The sequence below is a fragment of the Microcaecilia unicolor genome, chromosome 12 (genome assembly GCF_901765095.1).
Source record: "Microcaecilia unicolor chromosome 12, aMicUni1.1, whole genome shotgun sequence".
In the NCBI taxonomy this organism is placed as follows: domain Eukaryota; kingdom Metazoa; phylum Chordata; class Amphibia; order Gymnophiona; family Siphonopidae; genus Microcaecilia; species Microcaecilia unicolor.
This window is the reverse complement of record NC_044042.1, coordinates 42,105,220-42,129,737: the sequence shown is the minus strand read 5'-3', so window position 1 is coordinate 42,129,737 and position 24,518 is coordinate 42,105,220. Positions and strand designations below refer to the sequence as shown.

Here is a 24,518-nt window from a genome sequence, read left to right as displayed (position 1 = left end):
TTGCAACTACATTCAAAGCAGTTTACATATTATATACAGGTACTTAATTGTACCTGGGGCAATGGAGGGCTAAGCAACTTGCCCAGAGTCACAAACAGCTGCTGTGGGAATCAAACCCGGTTGCCCAGGATCAAAGTCTGCTGCGCTAACCACTAGGCTACTCCTCCACTCTGTTAGTACATTCTCTGGGTTGTATATACTGATTATACGTAGCTTATTTTACCATTGGGGGACTGACTTTTCTCAGTCTGTACAATTGTCAAATCAAGGATTAGGAGCTATTGCAAATGGGCTGACAAGGAATAAACTTTTGTTAAATGTGGAGAAAATAGATATCTTCTTAGAGGTCTAGATTTATTAAAAGGTGCTACTATTTTACTATACAACTATACACTAACACATTAACAGATGTTATTTACTGTGTTTCCCTTTTTATGCAGTGGGAATTAATTATGGGCGTTAGCTGGGAGGGTGGGTTACGGGCATTCCAAAACGTTGCGCAGAGTATTATAGAATATTGGGTTTCTACATCCAACTTGGGCACCGGGATTTAAACCAGGTTTCAGCAGGTGTAAGTCTGGCACCCAGAGTTGGACATGGAAATTTATTCTAAAAAAGGGCAACCCACCCTTTATAGAATAGCACTTAGCAACGATCCTTTCCAGCATATCTTTTTTGAGCACGATTTATAGAATTCTCCCCTATGTGCGGCCCGCCGTGAATTCCTGCATTTATTTGTGGATGACTCTGTAAATAAATGAATACATGCCCCTGTCTTGTAGGTCAGCTGTGACCAGTAAGATATACCTGTGAGGGAAAGAAACAGTAACAATTTATTGACAAGCAGCAAATAAAACTTTCATGGAACCTCAGTGGCGTACCAAGGGGGGGCGGTGGGGGCGGTCCGCCCCGGGTGCACGCCGCTGGGAGGGTGCCGTGCGCCTGTCGGCTCTTCGTTTTCATGCTCCCTTTGCCCCGGAACAGGTTACTTCCTGTTCTGGGGCAGAGGGAGCATGAAAACGAAGAGCAGGCAGGCGCGCGGCACCCCCCCCCCCCCCAGCAGTGTGCACCCAGGGGGTTCTTTCGCCGGGGGGGGTCACGCTGTTCCGGGGGGGGGGGCGCTGCACCCGGGGGGCAGGGCACATCGGCGATCCGCCCCAGGTGTCAACCCCCCTAGGAATGCCACTGTGGAACCTGTCAGACTTTGATCCAGGAGTGCTAAGATTAGGCAACAAAAATCTTCTCTGAATTATAAGAGAATAGACTCCTGCCTTCTCTGTAAATGATTAATCTCATGAGCAATGGAGAAGCTCTGAGAAAATGGCTTCTCTGTCACTTTAAGACTAGAATATAGAATAAAACACAGTAAACTTATTAAAGGGCATGATTAAGCTCATCCAGAGTTCTCTGTGAGTGTTTTTTTTTTTTTAATGATGTCTGCCCAAGTGTGTTTGGAGTAATTGAAAAGTAATTAACCCTGATATGTTCCCTGTAACAAATAAACTTCACTGCCCTTTCTCCCCTTAGAGAATTAGCTGCCACAGCTTATACTTCATGCATTTCAGTATCTTGCAGAAAGAGAAGCTTCCATGTATTCTAGACCTGCATAGCATGTGCATATAGGCAAATTCCACTAATAAAAGAAAAAAGTCACCGCAAATACTGACGTGCTCTGCAAATTGAAGGAGTGTGAGGAAATGTGTGGATTATCTGCAGACAGTAGTTGGCAATCAATAAATGGCTCCATGTAGGCTTCGTCAGACACATGCCAATATAGGATCAAAAATGATGTTTCCCCCACTATTCTTACATTTATGAGATGGCATGTCTCAATGACTTCATGAGAGAAATAATACTGGATTAGTCCAATAGTTCATCAAACCCAACAATCTAAGTTGCTGAGCAGTAGTTTCCAACAGATCCTAATAGGGAGGTCCATGTCATCTTGCTCTATTGTTCACTACCAGCAGTAAGAAATGACGCCCTTTAAGTATATCAAGCAAATAGTTATTAGGGGACATATTTCCAGAATCTTGTCAACCAAGGGATAGAAGGGGTTGTCATTTTTTATACTCTTTTTTTCTAGTAGGGACTATCCATAGAATTAGCAGCTATCTTCTTGCTCCTGCCACAGTTCATCACCCCTCCGAGTTTGACCATCAACAAGAGCAAAAGGGGCCCCCTGATGGATCTCATCACACAGGATCAAAATTTAACCAATGGCTGGATCCAGTGGTAAAAGGAGGGAGTTGTAAGATCCCACTTCTCTACACTAGCTGTCTCTCAAAATGGAGAAAGCTGCAAGGCTCATTCATGAGCCCAGATGTTAGGAAAGCATTGTGGCAGCATGTTAATGAGTATGAGGCCACTTCTATACTACACTAGGCCTAAATATGGCCCTTCCCTCCTGAGTGGAGGAGTGGCCTAGTGGTTAGAGTGGTGGTCTTTGTTCCTGGGGAACTGGGTTCGATTCCCACTGCAGGCACAGGCAGCTCCTTGTGACTCTGGGCAAGTTACTTAACCCTCCATTGCCCCAGGTACAAATAAGTACCTGTATATAATATGTAAGCCACATTGAACCTGCTATGAGTGGGAAAGCGCGGGGTACAAATGTAAGAAAATAAATAAATATAGTCACTTAAACTTTAACACTCATAATCTTGATAGGTTCGGTGTTCCTAACATGCTTTCATGTAGGACCAAGATCATACTCAGGTACAGGGGGCAGTGTCTCCAAATGGATTAATTCTGTGTAGTGAAACTCACTCCTAAGCCAGAGTACATGGATTTCAGTTTCTCAGATTTACTGCTAACACTCACTGTGGTACCTGCATCATGTCAAAGAAAGCTTCATCCTAGAGTTCATGATATAGTGAGGCGTGTTTTCAAAGCACTTAGACTTACAAAGTTCCATAGTAGTCTAACCACCTTATAATTGAAAGAGAAAAACGCCTAGATTTCGACCCAAATCGGGAGATAGACGTTTATCTCACAAAAACGAATAAATCGGTATAATGGAAAGCCGATTTTGGACGTTTTCAACTGCACTCCATCGCGGAAGCGTACAAAGTTGACGGGGGCGTGTCGGAGGCGTGGCGAAGGTGGAACTGGGGCGTGGTTATCGGCCAAGGAGAGATGGGCGCCTTTCGCCGATAATAGAAAAAAAGTATGCGTTTGTAGCAAGAATTTAGGGCACTTTTCCTGGACCCTGTTTTTTCACGAATAAGGCCCCAAAAAGTGCCCTAAATGACCAGATTACCACCAGAGGGAATCGGGGATGACCTCCCCTGACTCCCCCAGTGGTCACTAACCCCCTCCCACCACAAAACATGATGTTTCACAACTTTTTATTTTCACCCTCAAATGTCATACCCACCTCCCTGGCAGCAAACCCACTGTACCCACATGTAGGTGCCCCCCTTCACCCCTTAGGGCTATAGTAATGGTGTAGACTTGTGGGCAGTGGGTTTTGAGGGGGATTTGGGGGGCTCAACACACAAGGGAAGGGTGCTATGCACCTGGGAGCTCTTTTACCTTTTTTTTTGTTTTTGTAAAAGTGCCCCCTAGGGTGCCCGGTTGGTGTCCTGGCATGTGAGGGGGACCAGTGCACTACGACTCCTGGCCCCTCCCACGAACAAATGCCTTGGATTTATTCATTTTTGAGCTGGGCGCTTTCATTTTCCATTATCACTGAAAAACAAAAACGCCCAGCTCACAAATTGTGGAATAAATAGACGTCTATTTTTTTCAAAAATACGGTTCGGTCTGCCCCTTCACGGACCCGTTCTCGGAGATAAACGCCCATGGAGATAGACATTTTCATTCAATTATGCCCCTCTAAGTGCTTTAAAAATACACCTCAACCTGTTCAGATGTGCTTGAAAATTCCTTTAAATCAAGCCTGTGGCTCCCATTACAATGGGAAATATTTCCTTATCCCTCCGTCACATTTTCTTGGTCTCTTACTGTAGCATCTCACATTTCACCAGCATGCTTTTATATTTATCAGCATATTTGTGTTTGAAATGACAATTTAAAGGGCAGGTTGTGAAGTTTTTTTCGTTTGGCCTATGCCATGAGACATGGTGTATATATAGCTTTGCTTCTTTTCCATTACCATTATAGAAGTATTTCTATAAAGGACTGTGTTTACCATTTTCTTTAAGTAAGATTTTAAAATACTCTTCTATAAAATGCAAAATCTTAACTTATGCCACTTAAAAAGCCAAATTTACACAACACAAAGGTCGAACCGGAAGTAGTAAAGTTTAAAGGAAAGTTCACACCAGCCCAGCCTAGACACCAGAGAATCTTGTGCGAAATTGTTATAGCATTCCCTTTGGAAAGAGTGCATATACAACAATTTTTCTGCTCATTTTCATTTGCCAGGCACATTAAATAATTTGGGAAATGTTATTTCAAATGAATGTACATTGCTAGAATGTACTAGGTTATTGAGGATCTCAGTGGGTTCCCCTAGCTAAAAGAAGGAAAACCATACTAGGCCCATAACATCATGCAGTTACGACCAGCTTAAGGATCACCATCATCGGCATAACATAGTAAATGATGGCAGATAAAGACCTGTATGGTCCATCCAGTCTGCCCAACAAGATAAACTCATTTTACACGGTATGCGACACTTTATACCCAAGTTTGATTTTGATTTGTCCTTGCCATTCTCAGGGCACAGACCGTAGAAGTCTGCCCAGCACTGTTCTTGTACTAAGTTCTGAAGCTAACGTTGAAACCCCTTAAAATTTACACTCCAGCCCATCCCTATCTATTCAGTCACGATCAGGGCATCGACCGTAGAAGTATGCAGAGCACCGGTTTTGCTTCCCAATTACCGGCGTCGCCACCTAATCTCTGCTAAGATTCCATGGATTCATGCCTTCTACACAGGATTCCTTTGTGTTTATCCCACACAGGTTTGAATTCCATTACCGTTTTCATCTCCACCACCTCCCGCGGGAGGGCATTCCACCTATCCACCACCCTCTCTGTGAAAAAAATAATTCCTGACATTACTCCCGAGTCTGCCCCCCTTCAACCTCAATTCATGTCCTCTAGTTCTACCACCTTCCCCATCTCTGAAAAAGGCTCGTTTGCAGATTAACACCTTTCAAATATTTGAACGTCTGTATCATGTCACCCCTGTCTCTCCTTTCCTCCAAGGTATACATGTTCAGGTTGGCAAGTCTCTTCTCGTACAGTTTGCAACGCAAATCTCATACCATTTTTGTAGCTTTTCTTTGCACCGCTTCCAGTCTTTTTACATCTTTAGCAAGATACGGCCTCCAAAACTGAACACAATACTCCATAGCTCAGACTGCTCTGCTGTTCCTGTTAAAGAAGTTGGAGCTCACAAAGAATTATATTTTCTCCCAAACTACTAGAACCCTGCATGGCAAGTATGAAGTGGTGTCCCTGATGGGGATTTTTTGAAACGGAAATTTCTTTAGGACATGGATGTGGAACTTCTTGAGAACTCATGGAGTATAATTGATCAAGATTCAGATAAGCTTCTTTCCATTTGTCCTTTTTCCAGTGCACATTTTGCAGTATACTTGTGGTCTTAGTGACCTCAGTCACTTAATTTATAAGAGTTCCTTAAGTTATACCAACAGGTTTTATTAATTTTGTGTGGGCATACATTTACGTTTGTATTTTGATTAAAGTTGCAATTTCACAAAAAATGGGGAAACACACAAAGAGAGTAAAACATAATGTATGGAGCGTGTTAGTGTTAGTGAGCCGCTTTGTGGCCAGACTCACTAAGATCAGCTCGGCTGTGGAAACAGCTCATACTGAACTCTCTGTGTACCCCTTCACGAAATATCAATCACCAATTTAAAGCTTTAAAGCAACGTTTTGGTGTATGTCCTTATAAACCTGTTGAGGGCATAGTGGGATTGACTCTTTACAGTGGATTTGGATATTGTCTCTCCCGTTGGATTTCTTTTTTTGCATTGATAATTTTTGGCAAGTATGAAAGGCATGCCCCTATAAATTTAGTATCGTGTTCAACTACAATGCCAACTGCTCATCCCCCACCACACTCACCAGCCTACTTTCAGCAATTTATTCAGAGTATAAAATCCCTTTGAGGTAAAGCATTAGATTTTTAGAAAGCTTAACTAAATATATTGCTGTCTCTTAGCTGCTATAGTAACTAATGTTAATTAATAATTAAGCAAACACAACAGCTTAAAAGGCAAATATTTATAGTTCTGTCTGTGTTTTGAAAGCAAGCATATTATATATAACACATTTAATCCATGCTAATCTTGCCTTTAGGTTATCTGAAGTACTAATCAAGCAGCTTTTAAACCTTCATTGCAGGAACCCATTTTAAAATGTATAGCTGACAAAATACTAATTACCGAAAGTAACAAAAAAAAACAAACAAACAAACAACTTTTTGATTAGTGGCATAGTTAGGACTGAATGGGCCCCGGGTGGGAAAATTAAAATGGGCCCCCTATAATACTATAATGTCATTTCTCTCAAGGTGGTGAGGACCAGAGGGTACCCTTTCAGAGGTACAGTAAACAAACCCCACAAAAAGCAAACACGTTCCAGACCTATATAGAAAATCTGTGATAGTAACAGAAACTGAAATGCACGATATCAGAGAAGCACATTTCCCACAGCTGACATATTACAATTAATAAATTAAAAAAAAAATACTTTTTTTTAAACCTTTGGTTAAAGAAATTTTGCAATACAAAAACTACATCTCAATGAGATGCAATTTATTTCTGTTGTAAATTTTGCATACCGTATTTCTGTACAGCTCATTTGCTTATATAGAAACGCTGTATAAGAAATTCCTAATCAAGCATGTAAAATGTGTTTAGCTTAACATGCAAACTTCAAATAAGTAGAGCAAGAGAAACTCACTCCCATCTTGTCCCATCTGATATCATAGGTTACTTCTATAGAAAAGAACATTCTATAGAAAAAGAGGATATTTTCATTACAGGCCTTCTGTCTACAGCAAGAAACATGTCAGGCCTCTGAACAGATGTTACTATGAGTGGAATGTCTGCTTTATAAATGTAGTTTTATAGGAAAGGAGAACTAGGGAATGCCATAGAACAAAGTGTCTGATAAAGAAGTTTGATACGGGTTTTAAAATCTAATGTGGCAATCAAGAGCTACAAGTACACTGCTGTGGATGCAGTTCTCTGGCAGACAGCAATCTTAGCTAGAGGTTCAGACCAATTAGGAGGAGCACTGGCTGTACAAACTGTTCCACAGGCAACTTTAAGCTTTCTTAGTAGCATTACTGAGCTGAGAAAGATTCATTTTTGATTGGATTGTGGCCACCGTTGCAAAGTGGTGGTGTTCACTACAGGGCCTATTTATTAAGCCATTTTAGGTATTTAACTTGACTTTTAAAGTACACTAACAGCATAGAGCAACCTTAACAGTTAATGCAGTACACTAAATGAAGAAAAAACAGTATTATGGTTTGGCTTGGACCCTTCAGTTATTCTTCAATATATTAAAGTTAATGACTGTCATGAAATGCCTAGCCACCCTCCTGGGGTTACCCCGTGGACACTCAGAGGGTATATCCCTAGCACAGTTCAGGTCTGCCTGCACCTGCTGCTCATGCTTAACACTAGTACCCTCCTCCCACCGAATGGGTCACAACTGTCTCTGGGCAAGTCTCCCGCTCTTCAATTATCCCCAATGATTTCTAGGTTACTGGGGCCACACTCCCAGTGGTCCCACAGTTCCCAGAAAGCATTCACAGACCTAACACACAAATCACCAGAATTCTTTATCAGTCCAGACAAGCAGAACGAACAAACAATTGTGTTTATTCTCAGAACTTGGAACAGTGGATAAAAATGTGCAATTGACAAACAATATTTGTATACTGGCTAAAGAGGAAGATCAGGACATATAATTCACCGAGCCTCAGCAAAGAGATCTGTTTCTCTTTCTTCCTGGCTAAAACTGAAGGCAAAATCAGTACACTCTAAAGGAAATGAGCTCATGGGCCAATCAGAGCCCAGTCAACAAGATTTTAAAGTACACTGCTGCTTGCTCCTGCTTGTGTTAAAGAAAGAGAACATTCAGGGCTTCTTTTACTAAGTTGCAGCAAAAGGAGGCCTGAGCTGGTGTCGGTGCGGTCCCCTTTTACCACGGCTGGTAAAAGGGAAGTCTCGCTTTCCTACAGAAAATGACCATGCGCTCTTGCCACGTGGCCATTTTTGGCACTAACCCAGTGGTAACCAGGCAGCTCGTGGCACTGTCTGATTACCATCAGGTACACTCTGGCGCTACAAAAATAAATAAACTTTTGTAGCGCTGGAAATGATGGCACACTAGGGGTGGGAAGTACTACTGGGCTGTTACGGTAGCCCAGTGGTACTTCCTGTATAGCGAGCAGTAAGCCCGCGTTGGGCTTACTGCTGCTTAGTAAAAGGAGCCCTCAACTCCCTATAACAGCTTTACAGCAAAGAAACATCACCTGTTAGCCAATTTGGAGAAATACACTTCGGACATATATCTAATACATTTTACAAGCTTAAAATACACAGTTTCTTCATAATGACAAACTTTCAATTCGAGTAGATTGGGAATCTAAGGTGCTAGATGTTATACTTGACTATTCACTATCTATGGAATGTCAGGTAAAGAATAATACAAGCTTAAGCAATTTTGTTTAATATGTTCTTATTTCTTATGTGAACATTTTAGGACTACAGTATAGTGCAATTATTGATTCTTCCCTTATCGGCCTATGGCAATCCTTTGTATGTGGGACTTAAGGCTAAAAAAATTAATAGGTTACAGATGATACAAAACTCGGCAGCCAGGTTGATATTTAAATGTTCGAGGTATGATAAAGTTTCCCTGTTATTGGCTAGGCTGTTTAACAGCACTGACTAGGGTTAAATTTAAGGTGTTATGTCTTGTATTTAAATGGCTTTACAGTTTTTGTTCTGCTGATCTTGTGAACAGCTTTAAGCTGCTAAAAAGCATAATATCATCAAGATCATGCAGCTGGTTAATACTGGCTTTTAAAGGAATCCGTTTTAAGTCCTTTTTTTTGTTTTCCAGTTCTTGTATCTTTTCTGCAGTTCATCTGTGGAATGATTTCCCTTCCGATCTGCACTCTTTACTAAATGTATTTGCTTTTAGAAAGGTTTTAAAAACACACTTGTTTTCTAATTAATTAGTCATGCCTGTAATAGTTCTACTTTTTAAAATTTATTGTTATATCCTGATGAAATGCATCAGCATCTTTTTGTGTCATCTTGCCTTGAATTCTGTAATTGAAAATTTGACAGGTTATAAATCCCATATACCATAACCCGCCTTGGGATAAGGTGGCATATAAAGATGATAGATAAATAAATAAATAATAAATAAATATTTAACACGGACGTTGCCATTAGGGGGCAGGAATGGCAGAGACTGTTCCTTGCAAGTAACATAAAGTTAGCACAGAACAGTTAATACTACCTTAAGAGATATAGAAAACTTCATTCCCCATTATTGGGTCCTTTAACTTGGTCCATGGAAGCCTTGACTCCCAGGGACCAAAGAGGGACAGGGGACGCTAACACCACGTCTGGAAATGCTAACTGTCCTGGAATAGCACAGCTTGTGAAGCGTACCTCTAGCTCAGGGGCATAGCTACTATGGGGCCACGGGGGCCTGGGCCCCCGTAGATTTGGCCCTGGACCCCCCTGCTGACGACCCTCTCAACCCCCCCTCCCACCGTCAACCCACCGTCGCCGTCTGCTACCTTTGCTGCTGGGGGACCCCAACCCCCACCAGCCAAAGTCTTCTTCCTGAGTCTGACGTCCTGCACGTACAACATGCAGGACGTCAGACTCACAGAAACAGAACGAAGCCCTGCAGACCACAAGGCTTAATTCTGTTTCTGTGAGTCTGACGTCCTGCACGTTGTACATGCAGGACGTCATACTCAGAAACAGAATGAAGGAAGAAGAGGGCTTCGGCTGGCGGGGGTTGGGGTCCCCCGCCTGCAAAGGTAGGCGATGGTGGGCGGGCAGGGGGGGTCAAAGTTGTTGGTGGTGGTGCTGGCGGCGGGGGGGGGGGGGGGTCAGTGGTGCCAGGGGTTGGGCTAAAATGTGCCCCCTCACCTCGGGCTCTGGACCTGCCGAAGTCTGGCTACGCCCCTGCAAAGCTGTAAGATTAGATTTGCTTAATAATAAGCTGCTTTGCATTTACTTGTACCTGATGCATCTCATTATTTTTACAACTTCCAATAAAATGGCAACCACTTATTAAGACACCAATAATACCAAATTGTACTCTTCAAGTGTCCAAAATAATATATACATAACACACTTTAAATGCAAAATTTTTTCCAACTTACATAAGTTTTTCATCAACTCATTCAATTGACCTCAGCGATGTTCATTGCCAACTATAATTTTCTTATATGGCAATGTTAATAACATCCATCATCTTCATAGGTCAGCTCTACCATCTTGAGCTTTTTAAATTTTTAAATTTCTTGTCCATAGATTAACGTTAAACTCTTTGACTTATCTTATTTCATTTATCATCGGACCCAGGGGTAAAGTTGTCCGACATATGTTTCGCTCAAACCTGCGCTGCCTCAAGGACTGTCCCCTATGAAACAAAACAGTAATTGTGTTACATTCATTGCTCAGAACCGATATCTTTTAAACGAACTTAAGCAATGAAAAACTCACCCTGAGCATTTATCTCCAAATACAAGGGGTGGCCATGGGGGCTACTTTAGCCCCTTCAGTGGCCACGTTATACATCGCTCAAATTGAATCTAAGATGATATATGTGGCTCAACAGTTTGAATCAGTTCGTCTATGGAAGCGTTTCCTTGATGATATTTTCTTTCTATGGACTGGGTCTGAACAATCTTTAACAGAGTTTGTGAGTTGGCTAAATACACTGGATATAAATATTTCTTTTACTATGTCATCTAGTAAAACAGCGATTGAATTTTTAGATCTATGGATTATAAAGAGGCAGATAAATTATTAACATCTTTATATCGCAAACCAGTGAGTCGGAATACTTTTCTACAATTCGGGAGTTTCCATCCTTATCATCTGAAATTTAATCTCCCGGTCAGTCAATTTTTGAGAATTAGGAGGGTTTGTTCTTCTTTAGCGGAGTTTAAACGTCAATCAAAAGAATTGAAAGCTAGATTTATTTCGAGGGGTTATCCAAAAGTGGCAATTAAGAAAGCTTATTTAAGAGCAAGATTTGCTCATCGTTCATGGTTGTTGACAGAAAATAATAAAGAAGAAATAGACAGCTTGACATGTGTGCTGCCCTTCTCGACTATTAGTCAACAAATAGTACAATGTATTAAAGATCACTGGCATATTCTTCAGTTATATCCATGTTTCCCTGAGGTGCCAATAATATCTTATACAAGAGGGAAATCAATAGGCGAACGTCTAGCCTATAACAAGTTTTATGATCCTGTGACCAAGGTTACTAATGGTATTCATCTTGCATGTGGGCACTGTCAATGGTGTTCACAATCAATTACTGGTAGTTCCTGGTCAGTACCAGGGAAAAATTTGATTTTGAGGTCTAATTTTATGACTAACTGTGATACAATAAATATAGTGTATGCTATAGTATGCCCTTGTGATCTTGTTTACATAGGGAGGAGTGCTCGTTCTATAAAAACCCGCCTTACAGAACAGGAAGTTGTAACAACGAAGGCAGGACTCGCAGAGGGTGAGGGAAGCTCCGACGCAGACGCCAGCCCAGACAGCCTCTTTCAATCGCTGCCGGCTGCATCGTTCGCACGTTCTGAGTCTTAAAAAAAAAAACTAAGTGCAGGACTCGCCCGAAGTGTCGCGGGGGGGAAGGATTGGGGAGAGAAAGAGGGAAACCAACAGAGGGAAGGATTGGGGAGAGAGGGAAAGAGGGAAACCAACAGAGGGAAGGATTGGGGAGAGAGAGAAAGAGGGAAACCAACAGAGGGAAGGATTGGGGAGAGAGGGAAAGAGGGAAACCAACAGAGGGAAGGATTGGGGAGACAGAGAAAGAGGGAAACCAACAGAGGGAAGGATTGGGGAAAGAGGGAAAGAGGGAAACCAACAGAGGGAAGGATTGGGGAGAGAGGGAAAGAGGGAAACCAACAGAGGGAAGGATTGGGGAGGGAGGGAAAGAGGGAAACCAACAGAGGGAAGGATTGGGGAGAGAGGGAAAGAGGGAAACCAACAGAGGGAAGGATTGGGGAGAGAGGGAAAGAGGGAAACCAACAGAGGGAAGGATTGGGGAGACAGAGAAAGAGGGAAACCAACAGAGGGAAGGATTGGGGAAAGAGGGAAAGAGGGAAACCAACAGAGGGAAGGATTGGGGAGAGAGGGAAAGAGGGAAACCAACAGAGGGAAGGATTGGGGAGAGAGAGAGAGAGGGAAACCAACAGAGGGAAGGATTGGGGAGAGAGGGAAAGAGGGAAACCAACAGAGGGAAGGATTGGGGAGGGAGGGAAAGAGGGAAACCAACAGAGGGAAGGATTGGGGAGAGAGGGAAAGAGGGAAACCAACAGAGGGAAGGATTGGGGAGAGAGGGAAAGAGGGAAACCAACAGAGGGAAGGATTGGGGAGAGAGAGAAAGAGGGAAACCAACAGAGGGAAGGATTGGGGAGAGAGGGAAACCAACAGAGGGAAGGATTGGGGAGAGAGAGGGAAACCAACAGAGGGAAGGATGGGGAGAGAGAGGGAAAAACAGATGGAAGGATTGGGGAGAGGGGAAAAACAGATGGAAGGATGGGGAGAGAGAGGGAAAACACAGATGGAAGGATTGGGGAGAAAGGGAAAAACAGATGGAAGGATGGGGAGAGAGAGGGAAAACAGATGGAAGGATGGGGAGAGAGAGGGGGAAAACAGATGGAAGGATGGGGAGAGAGAGGGAAAACAGATGGAAGGATGGGGAGAGAGAGGAGGAAAAACAGATGGAAGGATGGGGAGAGAGAGGGAAAACACAGATGGAAGGATTGGGGAGAGAGAGGGAAAACAGATGGAAGGATTGGGGAGAGAGGGGGAAAACAGATGAAAGGATGGGAAGAGAGAGGGGGAAAAACAGATGGAAGGATGGGGAGAGAGAGAGAGAAAACTGAAGGATGGGGAGAGAGAGAGGGAAAACGGAAGGATGGGGAGAGAAAGAGGGAAGACGCTGGATGGAAGAATAGAAATAGGGGAGACACTGGAAGGATGGGGAGAGAAAGCAAAGCTGCTGGATGGAAAAGGGGAATAGAGAAAGACTGGAGAATAAGAGGAAGGGGCATGGGGAGAACAAGGGTGAGGAAAAGATGAAAAGCCACAGGTAGATGAAGGAAATTAAAGAATGGATAGTAAGAATGAATTAAATCTGGACAGAGAGAGAGCCTGAAAAATATTGAAGAAAGCAAAGAAAAAGGAGACAAAAATGGCAAATGGCACAGAAGAGTTAAGCGAAAATAAAGGAAAGCAGAATCACAGACTGGGACCAATATGGAAAGAAAAACAGTCACCAGACAACAAAGGTAGAAAAAAATCATTTTATTTTCATTTTAGTGTTTGTAATATGTCCAATTTGAGAATTTACCTTGGCTGTCTTATTTTGCACTGGGTATACTGGAGCTGTAAGAGCTTACAGAGATTATTTATCATGAAAAAAAATCACGTTATTTTTTTCTCCTATAGTACTATAATATTTTCAATGATGTCTGTTTATATGCGCCATGGCTGGTATAGGGGGTGTGGTTAATGTGGGTGTGGCTATCATAGGGGTGGAGCCATATGTGGTGACCCCGCCCATAATGAGTACCGGCACCTTTTTTTCTACAAAAAAAGCACTGGGCAAAACCCACCCAGTTGCCCGGGCATGTCCTCAAAAAGAGGACATGTCCGGGTAAATCCGGACATATGGTAACCCTACGCACAGCCCAAACAAGGATGCATGGAAATGGAAGTCTCATGGGTGTTTCGGGGTGGATTGGAGGATGAGGTTTTGCATTTATGTGAAATTGTAGAATAATGGGAAAGGGGGAAAGGGAAATGGGGCTTGATATACTGCCTTCTGAGGTTTTTACACTACATTCAAAGCGGTTTACATATATTCAGGTACTTGTTTTGTACCAGGGGCAATGGAGGGTTAAGCAACTTGCCCAGAGTTACAAAGAGCTGCTGTGGGAATCAAACCCAGTTGCCCAGGATCAAAGTCTGCTGTGCTAACCACTAGGCTACTCCTCCACTCTGTTAGTACATTCTCTGGTTTGTATATACTGATTATACGTAGCTTATTTTACCATTGGGGGCTTGCCCAGAGTCACAAGGAGCTGCAGTGGGAATCAAACTCAGTTCCCCAGGATCAAAGTCCACTGCACTAACCACTAGGCTACTCCTCCACTAGCAATATTCCATGTAGAAGCCTGCCCTTGCAGATCAGTAATGCAGCCGCGCAGGCTTCTGTTTCTGTGAGTCTGACGTCCTGCAGGACATCAGACTCACAGAAACAGAAGCCTGCATGGCCGCATTGCTGATCTGCAAGGGCAGGCTTCTACACGGAATGTTGCTAGTGGAATAGCAACATTCCATGTAGAATCTCAGATAGTAGCAACAGAATCTCAATAGTAGCAACATTCCATCTAGAATCTCCAATAGTTGCAACATTCCATGTAGAATCTCAGATAGGGAAAGGGAAATGGGACTTGATATACTGCCTTTCTGAGGTTTTTGCAACTACATTCAAAGCGGTTTACATATATTCAGGTACTTATTTTCTACCAGCGGCAATGGAGGGTTAAGTGACTTGCCCAGAGTCACAAGGAGCTGCAGTGGGAATCGAACTCAGTTCCCCAGGATCAAAGTCCACTGCACTAAGGTGCTCCACGTCTAAATTTAAGCACAGGCGTTTGCACCATGTTTTCATTAGTGCAAACTGCCATGCCTAAATTTATACGTGGCCTCTCTGCTTAAGCATTAATTCTATAACCCACACCAAATTTTAGATGTGACCATTGGAGCCGACTCTGTGGGTGCTGTGGGTGCTTGAGCACCCCCAATATTGAGAAAATTCCTTGTATATGTCCAGGGAGGGGTCATTTCCATTGGACTTAGCACCCCCAATAATTTTGAAAAGTTGGCTCCTATGGATGTGACTTATAGAATACTGGCTATGTGGGGTTTTTTCAGCACCAATTTTTTTAGATGTCATACTGTACATAGCATCTAGCTCTAAGCACTTAACCAGTTAGCACTGAATATTGGCTTAACTGGTTAACTTGCCGTGGTCAAAAATGAAAACAGATATTCAATGCCGGTTGCTGAAAATGGCCCATCATTGAATATCCAGGTTTAACGCCAGAGCTGCCCACCTCCGGTTGAATATCGGGGGGGGGGGGGGGGGGGGGAGTGTTTTTGGAAAGGCTGTTTCTTGTTTTCCCAGAGAGGATCAGAAAGGTTAGATGTTCCAGTACTGGGTTGCACTAGAATTCTATAATGGAACCTGGATCACCCAAGTTCCATTTTAGAATAGGATCCTACCAGGTGCCCTCAAGGTGCCCCACGTATAGAATCACCCTCACAGTTTTACAATGAAATTCTTTTCTATATGTGTGTAATGGTATATTGGTCAGTCCATTCACTGAGAATTAAATCCTTATCGTTGAGTGGATCTCTGCAATGTTTGTGAAAGGGGAGGGATTTTTTAAATTTTTTTTCAGGGAACCAATGATTTGATCTTGGCATATGCATAACATTCAGTTATGAAGGTTTTGCTTACCACAGCAAGATAAGAAAACGGTGTTTATCTGACTGAAAAAAAAACATTATTACAGTTTTATTTCTCTTCCCCCTGCCTTGCTACTCATTATACACTATGACTCAGTCACCTTATTACTTTCCTGGGATCCAATTGAGTATAATTCACTATTAACAAAGACAAGGCATGTTTTAGAAAGCCCCAAGGGTGAAATATCAGGAAATTTGCTTTATCTGCCACTAGCAACACAATATACCACTTCCCAGCCCATTCACTCCGTTCTTTGAATGATCACCATCTTGTTACCTGGTCCTAAACGAACCCAATTAGAATCTGCCAGACAACTGGACTTCTTTTTCTGTGGGTCCGTCCTCATGGATTCCTCACTCCTTTCTAAAAGAGCTGAATTGTCTTTCAAAAAAATTCAAAACTGCTGTAAAGACCTGGCTTTTTCACCTTGCATTCTCTCCTCCTTAACCTGATTGTGATACTTTTCCTCCGAGTTTATGCCTGTTTCTTCTTTCTTTACCCCTTCCGTGTTAACCCATCTCCCCTGGACCTGCTTTATACTTTCGCTTTCTCTTATTCTGCCCTAGGGTTAAATTACTCTGTGTGAATGAAATCTGTTCTTTCCTGTCAAGTTTTGTAGTTCCTTTTTTCAAACCTTATGTAAGTTTTAGATTGTAAACTGCTTTGTTCTGGTAGTTAGCAAAGGCGGTATAGTAAATATAAACTATAAACTAGTGAGAATGGACTGCTTCTGTGATATCATGATATCCATGATGCTTATGCCCACTCTGTGATACCAGGTGCCATCCTCCTGAGGTCAGCAGCTTATGGCTAAGATGCACAAAGCCTAACAAGCCAGCAACATGGTTTTTATACCAGGTCTAGCCAGTTTAGTGAGCAAGGAGTAAAACGAATCATGAACAAAAGGGTTCTCCGAGCTCTTTTCCTCCTAACACGGTAGCAACTAACAAAAACGGAATGCAAAGTTATTATAATGAGCTAATTACTATACAAATGTGCATACAAGGTGATGCACAGCTGTTTCTGACCCAATGGACAGAAGTAGTCCCTAGCTTTACCAAGGAAAACTTAATGGGTGGTCAGAAGCTGTTGGTACTACTACTACTACTACTATTACTTAACACTTCTAAAGCGCTACTAGGGTTAGGCAGCACTGTACAGTTTAACATAGAAGGACAGTCCCTGCTCAAAGGAGCTTACAATCTAATGGACAAAATGTGCAGTCAAACAAATTGGGGCAGTCTAGATTTCCTGAATAGAGGTATAATGGTTAGGTGCCGAAGGCGTCATTGAACAGGTGGGCTTTGAGCAAGGATTTGAAGATGGGCAGGGAGGGGGCTTGGCGTATGGGCTCAGGAAGTTTATTCCAATCATAGGGAGAGGTGAGGCAGAAAGGGCAGAGCCTGGAATTGGCGGTGGTGGAGAAGGGTACAGAGAGGAGGGATTTGTCCTGTGAGCGGAGGTTTCGGGTAGGAGCATAAGGGGAGATAAGGGTAGAGAGGTAATTAGGTACTGTGTATGACAGCTGAAACAGTAGAGGGAAGGGGGGGTTTCTATATCCACAGTTCGCATGTGTTACATTCGTGTAGATTTTTTTTTCTCCTGGTAAAGGGCCACTAAAACGGACATCACACAGTACACAAGGTACATTTTAGTCATCAATTTTTAAATCGATTGTCTACCTTCCTTTTCTTTTGAAATCAGCTGTTCTAGCATGAGCGAGAACCCGTGATGGGAAGAAGCTTCTCCCTCCGCCACTACATTCCCAAAATTGTGTGGCCGAGCACCATAATCAGCAAGTGCAGGCTCCTGGTATCACAGTTTTTGAAAAGGAAAAAAAATAAGTTACACCGGCTCTCATACGCTTAGCGATGGGCTGCTCTGCGCATGCTCAGCTGGCCGACTGGCTTCCCCCATATCGCATGTAAATGAGTTGGGTCAAAAAAGCAGCTCATTTGCAGAAAAAGAAGCATGGCATTACTTTACATTTTTCATATATAAATGCCAGTGATAAAACATGGACGTGATGATTTCAGTATTTTTCCATGTAAGTGTCAACAGCGCTAAGCATAAGAGACATATTTCAGACACTTATATGTATAAGTGTAGCCAGTTAAGAAGAAAAGCTTCAAAAAGTGAATTTTTATATTTTAAAACTTATGCAAAGTACAAGGGAGAAAGGACCATTAATTGACCTCTCAATCATTTGTTTCAAGCCCTGGCCAAAATGAGCACTTTGAACCTCCTCTGAGATGCGCACAAGCTTCTGCAAAGGCCAACAGAGACATTTTTCATAATATATATATATGTGTGTGTATTCCTATTGTAGAATGGGGAATTACATGCCCAACCACAACCCCCTTGAATTTGCATATCATAACTATCTCCATCAGTAATAGCAGCATTCTGAACATTACCTTTTCCACATCTATGCATTCTGGGGTCCATTTAATAAGCTGCAGTAAAAGTGGCCTGGGGTAGTGTGGGCACGTGTTTTTGGTGCACGCTGGGAAAAAAAGGCTTTTTTCAATGAGGCAGTAAACAGCCGTGCGCTAGAATTAAAAGTAGCATGCAGCTATTTACTGCCTGAGCCCTTACCGCCACCCATTGACCTAGCAGTAAGGTCTCACGCACTACATGTCATACTCATGCACCAGCTGGGCACACTAACTGGGTAGTATAGTCGATTTGGGGCATGCTACACACACAGTAGTCCTACCACCGCTTTGTAAAAGGGCCCCAGATGCATGCAACTGCCACTACTTGCTCATGAGGGTGCTACATAAGTTTTCTAACATGACTTCCAATATTTCGGAAAATCAGTAGAGGAATGCATATTTATAGCACTGGCAGGCTTGTTTTCCTCAGCAACAAAGGGCTGGATATTCAGCCCTCGGCAGCCAGCAATATTTAAGGCACAAACCACCGCAGTAAACTGACCTGGATATTCAATGCAAAGCCTAATCTGGGTTTGGCACTGAATATCCAGGTCAGACCAGCACCCCAGTATCAACCCGGTTAAAGCTACAACAGCTTTCTTACACTTGCCTGGTTAGTAGACTGAAAAATCACTGCTAACCAGGTATATCATGGCTCCAGTCCGATTCTTCCTTCGTACTGCTCCAGCACTGAGCGGATAGTGCTACAGTGGTCCCCATGGATTTTCTGTAGCACTATCTGGTTATGTGCTGCTCGAAATCAGGGATCATCGGGTCAGTGGGAGACAACTGGATAAAAGGCTCTCCTACCTTGTTATCTCCCACTGAATATTGGCTCTAAAACTTTGTATTGTCTTCTACCTACAGCTGTGTCTTTTACATCTTTTCTTCCAATCATGCGGTGCTTTTAGGGGCACAAACCCTCTAATTCTAGAAAATTGTGCATCCAAATTTCTGACTAGTGTGAAACTTTGCTTGCTCAATTTCTACAATAAGGTCAGTTATGCACATAACTTAATAGATTAATTAGATGCCTTCACTACTACTACTACTAATCATTTCTATAGTGCTACTAGACATACACAGCACTGTATACATTAAATGCAGGTATTTTTTCTGTCCCTAGAGGGCTCACAATCTAAGCTTTATACCTGGGGCAATGGAGGGTTAAGTGATTTGCCCAAGGTCACATGCAATTGCAGTGGGAATCAAACCCAGGTCGCCAGGATCAAAACCCACTGCACTAACCATTAGGCTACAATTGGTACTGATTGGCAATTACACACATAACTGCCCTTAAACGGTATTCTATAAGTTGTACACTATGGGACCTTTTACAGAGTGGCAGTATGCCCAACCCAGGCTTACTGCACGCTAATCTGGAGCTACCACCAGCCCTTCCCCAGCGTGCACCGTTTCCCGTGCCGTGGAAAATAGGGCTATAATTTTTAGAGCAGCGCTAGATCATGCCTTATGTCAGCCCTGGTAATAATGATCATCTGATTTTATTATGCATTTAATGTACCTTGCTCTGTACAGTGCATCCAAAAGTGGGTTATAACATCCTGATTGATTTTATGTCCTGTCTTTTTCTCTTTGATACTCAGGTGGTTGGCGAGTGGAGATTCAGTCGAATCCACTGTGATATCTTTGTTACGCTCGATGTGATGATGTGTACTGCCAGTATCCTCAACCTCTGTGCCATAAGCATTGACAGGTAAACATGATAAAGACTAGGAACAGTTATTTGCTGGGCTCACTTTAAAAGATCATTCTCCTCCTCCTGTAGAATGTTAAATCTGGTGACTGCGACCAGTCATCGTTTTTTCTCCCATTGCTACTCAGAATGAATGGTAAAGAACTGAGGCACTTGTTTATTCAGTTAACCCTTGTGAAACCCAATACTGTATACATCTAGTAGCACTATAGAAATGATAAGTAGTTGTAGTTCTTTTTTTCTCAAAAAGTGCATGCTCCCTCGCACACTTCTGAAGACTCCAGACTTCTCTGTTGGTCCATGATAGGCATGTTATTTGTAAGGGTAATATTGTACCAGTAAAAGTCTACACAGATCAAATCCACTGTATTAAAGAAACTGATCAAACTCAAAACCACATACAGTGAAGCGTGACTTGAACAATAAGGGGAAAAGTCTCATCAAACTGTGGCGAGGGATTTCTAATTCGATGCACACAGTACAAAAAGTAATCATCGACAAAAAAAAAAAATTTTTTTAATAATTTATCATGAAATTAGGTTCAAAAAATGTGTAGTAAAAAACTTCACTCACATAATCTGTTAATCCATATGCTCTGTCAAACAGTCCATACACAACAAAATGCTTGGGATGAAAATATCTATATAAATAAAATCCCCCCTCAGACGTTCTGAAGCTCACTCCATCTGTCCTGAACTCCTGTCCTCCTGGTAGGCTAGGCTATTTGGACTACTCACCCTCAGTCTCAGCCACGCCCATCTGGGCCGTAGGCCACGCCCCATCTGCACATAAAAAGCACCCTCAACGTTCTAAAGCACACTCTGAGGCTTCAACAGTTCGTATGTTCGAAGCTCTGTAACCATTTTTAAGCACACTACATCTCTGCCCCGCCCTGACCTATCAGAGAAGGGAGGAGTGTCACAGCTGCACCGCTCTGACCTATCAAAGGGAACTGAAACAGGAAAAGGGAGGAGCGTCACACCGAATGAGGGACCTATCAGAGGGAAGTCAAATAGAAGAAGGGAGGAGCATCAGAGGCCAAGGGGATGGCCGTATCTACGTCTCATAGGTTTCCTTGCTTTCTTTTCAGTGTATTGCAGCTGCAGCCACTTAGGTAAGTCTAGCAAGCCTGTCAGCTACTGAATACAGAAAGCAAAAGATAGCATGTGGGAACTTGCTCCATTTTGTTCTCTGGAATGCAGTGATTATTATACAAATGGTCTTGCTTTCATTATTTTGGTAGGGGCTGCCTTCATGACTGTCCACAGTCCCCCCAGTCCTGACACCTGACAGGGGGGACAGGGAAGGACACTCACTGTCTCACATACGCACTCGCACACACTCATTCTCACATACACACACTTGCACATTCTCACTCTCACACAGTCACTCTCACAGACACTCTCTCAAACATACACACTCCGCGCAAAACCTTGCTAGCGCCCGTTTCATTTCAGCCAGAAACGGGCCTTTTTTTACTAGTCTTTCATAAAACAACTTACCTGATCATCGTTCATCCCATTAAATGCCAGGTAGTAGGTTCCAACAGTCCCGTTTCGCACTGCTTCTTCAGGGAACCACACCGCAAAAAACGTGAAGTTTTTAAGGCGCTGGAGAATATGCTTCCTACCGCTTCCCTCGCAAAATGGCCATTTTGCGAGGGTAATATTATAGCCATCCACCTGCTAAAAAGAATGCATTATCAAAGTAAAAAGAAACACCTACTTTCACTTTGAAAATTATCCCAGGATAAGTACATGCACATACTGGGAATTGGCGCACATATTCTGGTCGAAATGCAAAATGATTTAACTGGCCAGAAACCGCCATTGACTGGTTAAATCACTTCTTTGGAGCTAATGGCTTAAATGCGGCTGAAAATTAGCAGTTAGGGACAGACTCTATATAAGGCGCCTAAAAATCCACGTGGTAAACATTTCCACTTAAGCGTTTTCTATAAGTGGTGCCTAGATTTAGGCGCCATATATACAATTCACTTAGTTGATATCCAAGTGCCTAAAAGTACGCACCTTCATTTACACCAATGAAAATGTGGCGTAAATCCCCGTGCGTAGATTTACATGCACTGGGCCATATTCTATAACTACATGTGTAAATTGGGAACACCCATGAAAACACCCATTTCCCATCCATAGCCATGCCCCTTTTGAACTGCACGCCTTAAAATTTAGGCGCAGTTTATTTCAGAATACACTTAGCGAGTTGTGTGCATAAGCTCTAATTATTGCCAATTAGTGCTCATTTATTGCTTGTTAAGTGCCGTTATCAACGCTGATTAACATGTTAAGCCAATTAAATTATGCGCATTGTTATAGAATACGATGTGGATCTCTAGGTGCACTATATAGAATCCAGCAGTGAATGCTTAAGTGAAAACCAGCTACTTTGGGGGCATTCAGGGGGCAGAGTTGGCACTTGGCTGGTTAAGTGCCAATATTCAGCACTTAACCAGCCAGTGTAACCGCATAAAGGGGAACACATAAATCACAGTCCTATCTTTATGTGGCAACCCGTGGCAAGTTAAGTTCTGAATATCTTCTTAACTGGTTATGGGTTAGCTGGTTTTGCATAAATTGGATATTCAATGCCAAAGCCCAGACATGGCCTGGCATTAAATATCCAGGAGTAATGCCGGTGCCAGTCAGCAAAACGCTTTCCGCCACCGGCTGAATATTTACCCCATTGTTTCTACATATGTGCATATTTAAGGAAAACAGTATGCATGCATTGCCAAATCCCACCCTAACATCATTTCCTGGAGCACTTTCCTTACAGAGAGTAAATGTACACTCAGAATAGCATTATGAATGGACTTTTACCCACATATAGGGTGAGCAAATAAGTCCTTTTTGCAGGTCACAGCATGGTTTGCATGTAGGACTGAAGAGGTCTGAGCATATTTCTCCTACATTGAAATGTTTACATTGGTTACCTGTAAAGTTTTGTGTACCTTTTAAAATTTTAACGTTGGTACATCAATGCGTATACAGTGAGATTCCACAATATATTTTTCAATTGTATGCATATGTATGAGCCATGGCTTGATTTTGCGATCCATGTTGATGAAACAGTTAGCTGTTTTAACATGTTGTTTTGCAGAAACAAGGAACAGTGCTTTTTCAATAGCTGGAGGGAAGTTGTGGAATTCCTTGCCCAGTTATTTAATACTTTGTGCCGATTACAAACAATTTAAGGAATTGCTGAAAACGTTTTATTTTGTACAAACCTATATGGATTAAGCTTAGCTTTGGCGGGTTTTCCGTGTTTTGCATTGTATTGTTTTATATTGAAAAGGAACTATGATTTTATGTGAATATTTTTTGTATCTTTAAAATAATATTTGTATCTATTTTATATTTATTTTATTATGAATGTTCTGTATTGTAACCCACTTTGAATGTAAAGTGGGATATACATTTTTGAAAATAAATAAATATAAAAATCTTGTTCACCGCAGAAATAGATTTGAAAATTACACTTTTTGAGGGTACGAGTAAGTGAATGGCATCATACATGCAATTTATTCACAAAGAATGGCTAATCCTATGAGCTATGTGCATGTGTTCCCCCCTGGATTCCATAAAAGTCACCAAATTGGCGTGCCAAAATTTGGACATGATGTTGAGAAGTACGCACAACTTAAATGGTTAACAAGCCAATTAACAGCAATAATGGGTGACAACAATTTCTGATGTTAATATGCACCAATTAGGCCAAATTCTCTCTCACACAACCCAAAAGGGGGCTTGGCCATGGTAGGGGCATGGTCAGATAATAAACATTCCCAAAAGTTTCATGCAGTGTTACAGAATTGGGAGGATGTGTGCCAGGATTTACACATGGTTTCAGCAGCCGTAAGCCTCGGTGTCTTATTTTAGTTACGGGAATCAGTGTTATGCACTATTCTATACAGGACACTCATTCCCAAGTGTCTTTTATATGATAGCACTGAGCACCGATTTTTCCTGGCATCCAAATTTGGGTGCTATTTACTAAATCTATCCCCATGTCCAGAAGAGACCAATTAAATATAGCAGAGGGGGATGCAATACACTAAGGGGTTCATTTTCAAAAGAGAAAAAACATCCAAAAAGTGACATAAATCTGTATTTGGACGTTTTTCTCTCAAAAATGTCCAAATTGGTGTTTTCAAAAACAATTTTTTAGATGTTTTTCTATGAAGTCCATCAGAAGTGCATTCAAATCACAAGGGGCATGTCAGGGGCACATTAAGGGCGGGATCTGGGCATTCCTAACACTTGGACATTTTTCTGCCATAATGGAACAAAACAAAAATATCCAGGGCTATAAGTTAGGCGTTATGGCCAGTCCTATTAGAGCAGCAAGCAATTTCCTGGAATAGTCTAATGCACTGTAGAGAAGGTGACCCAGGTTCATAATCCACTCTATTACACTTGTGGTGAAAATTGTCAGCCCACTCACCAATAAAAAACAAAAGTGTCAGCTCCCCCCCCCCCCCAAACCTACTGTATCCACATATAAGTGACACCTGCAGACAAAAGGGCTATTATAGTGGTGTATAGTTGAGTACAGTAGGTTTT

General features: G+C 42.3%; 1 protein-coding gene across 2 annotated transcripts in view; it reads left to right on the top strand.

Annotated features, from left to right (window-relative positions):
• Positions 1 to 24,518, top strand: part of DRD2 (dopamine receptor D2) — a 65,681-nt gene that overhangs the window by 5,403 nt on the left and 35,760 nt on the right. For both annotated transcript variants that reach the window (XM_030221593.1, XM_030221591.1), the window contains exon 2: positions 19,826 to 19,935. In XM_030221593.1, coding sequence (XP_030077453.1) covers positions 19,826 to 19,935 — 110 coding nt within the window. The remainder of the gene's footprint in view (positions 1 to 19,825; positions 19,936 to 24,518) is intronic.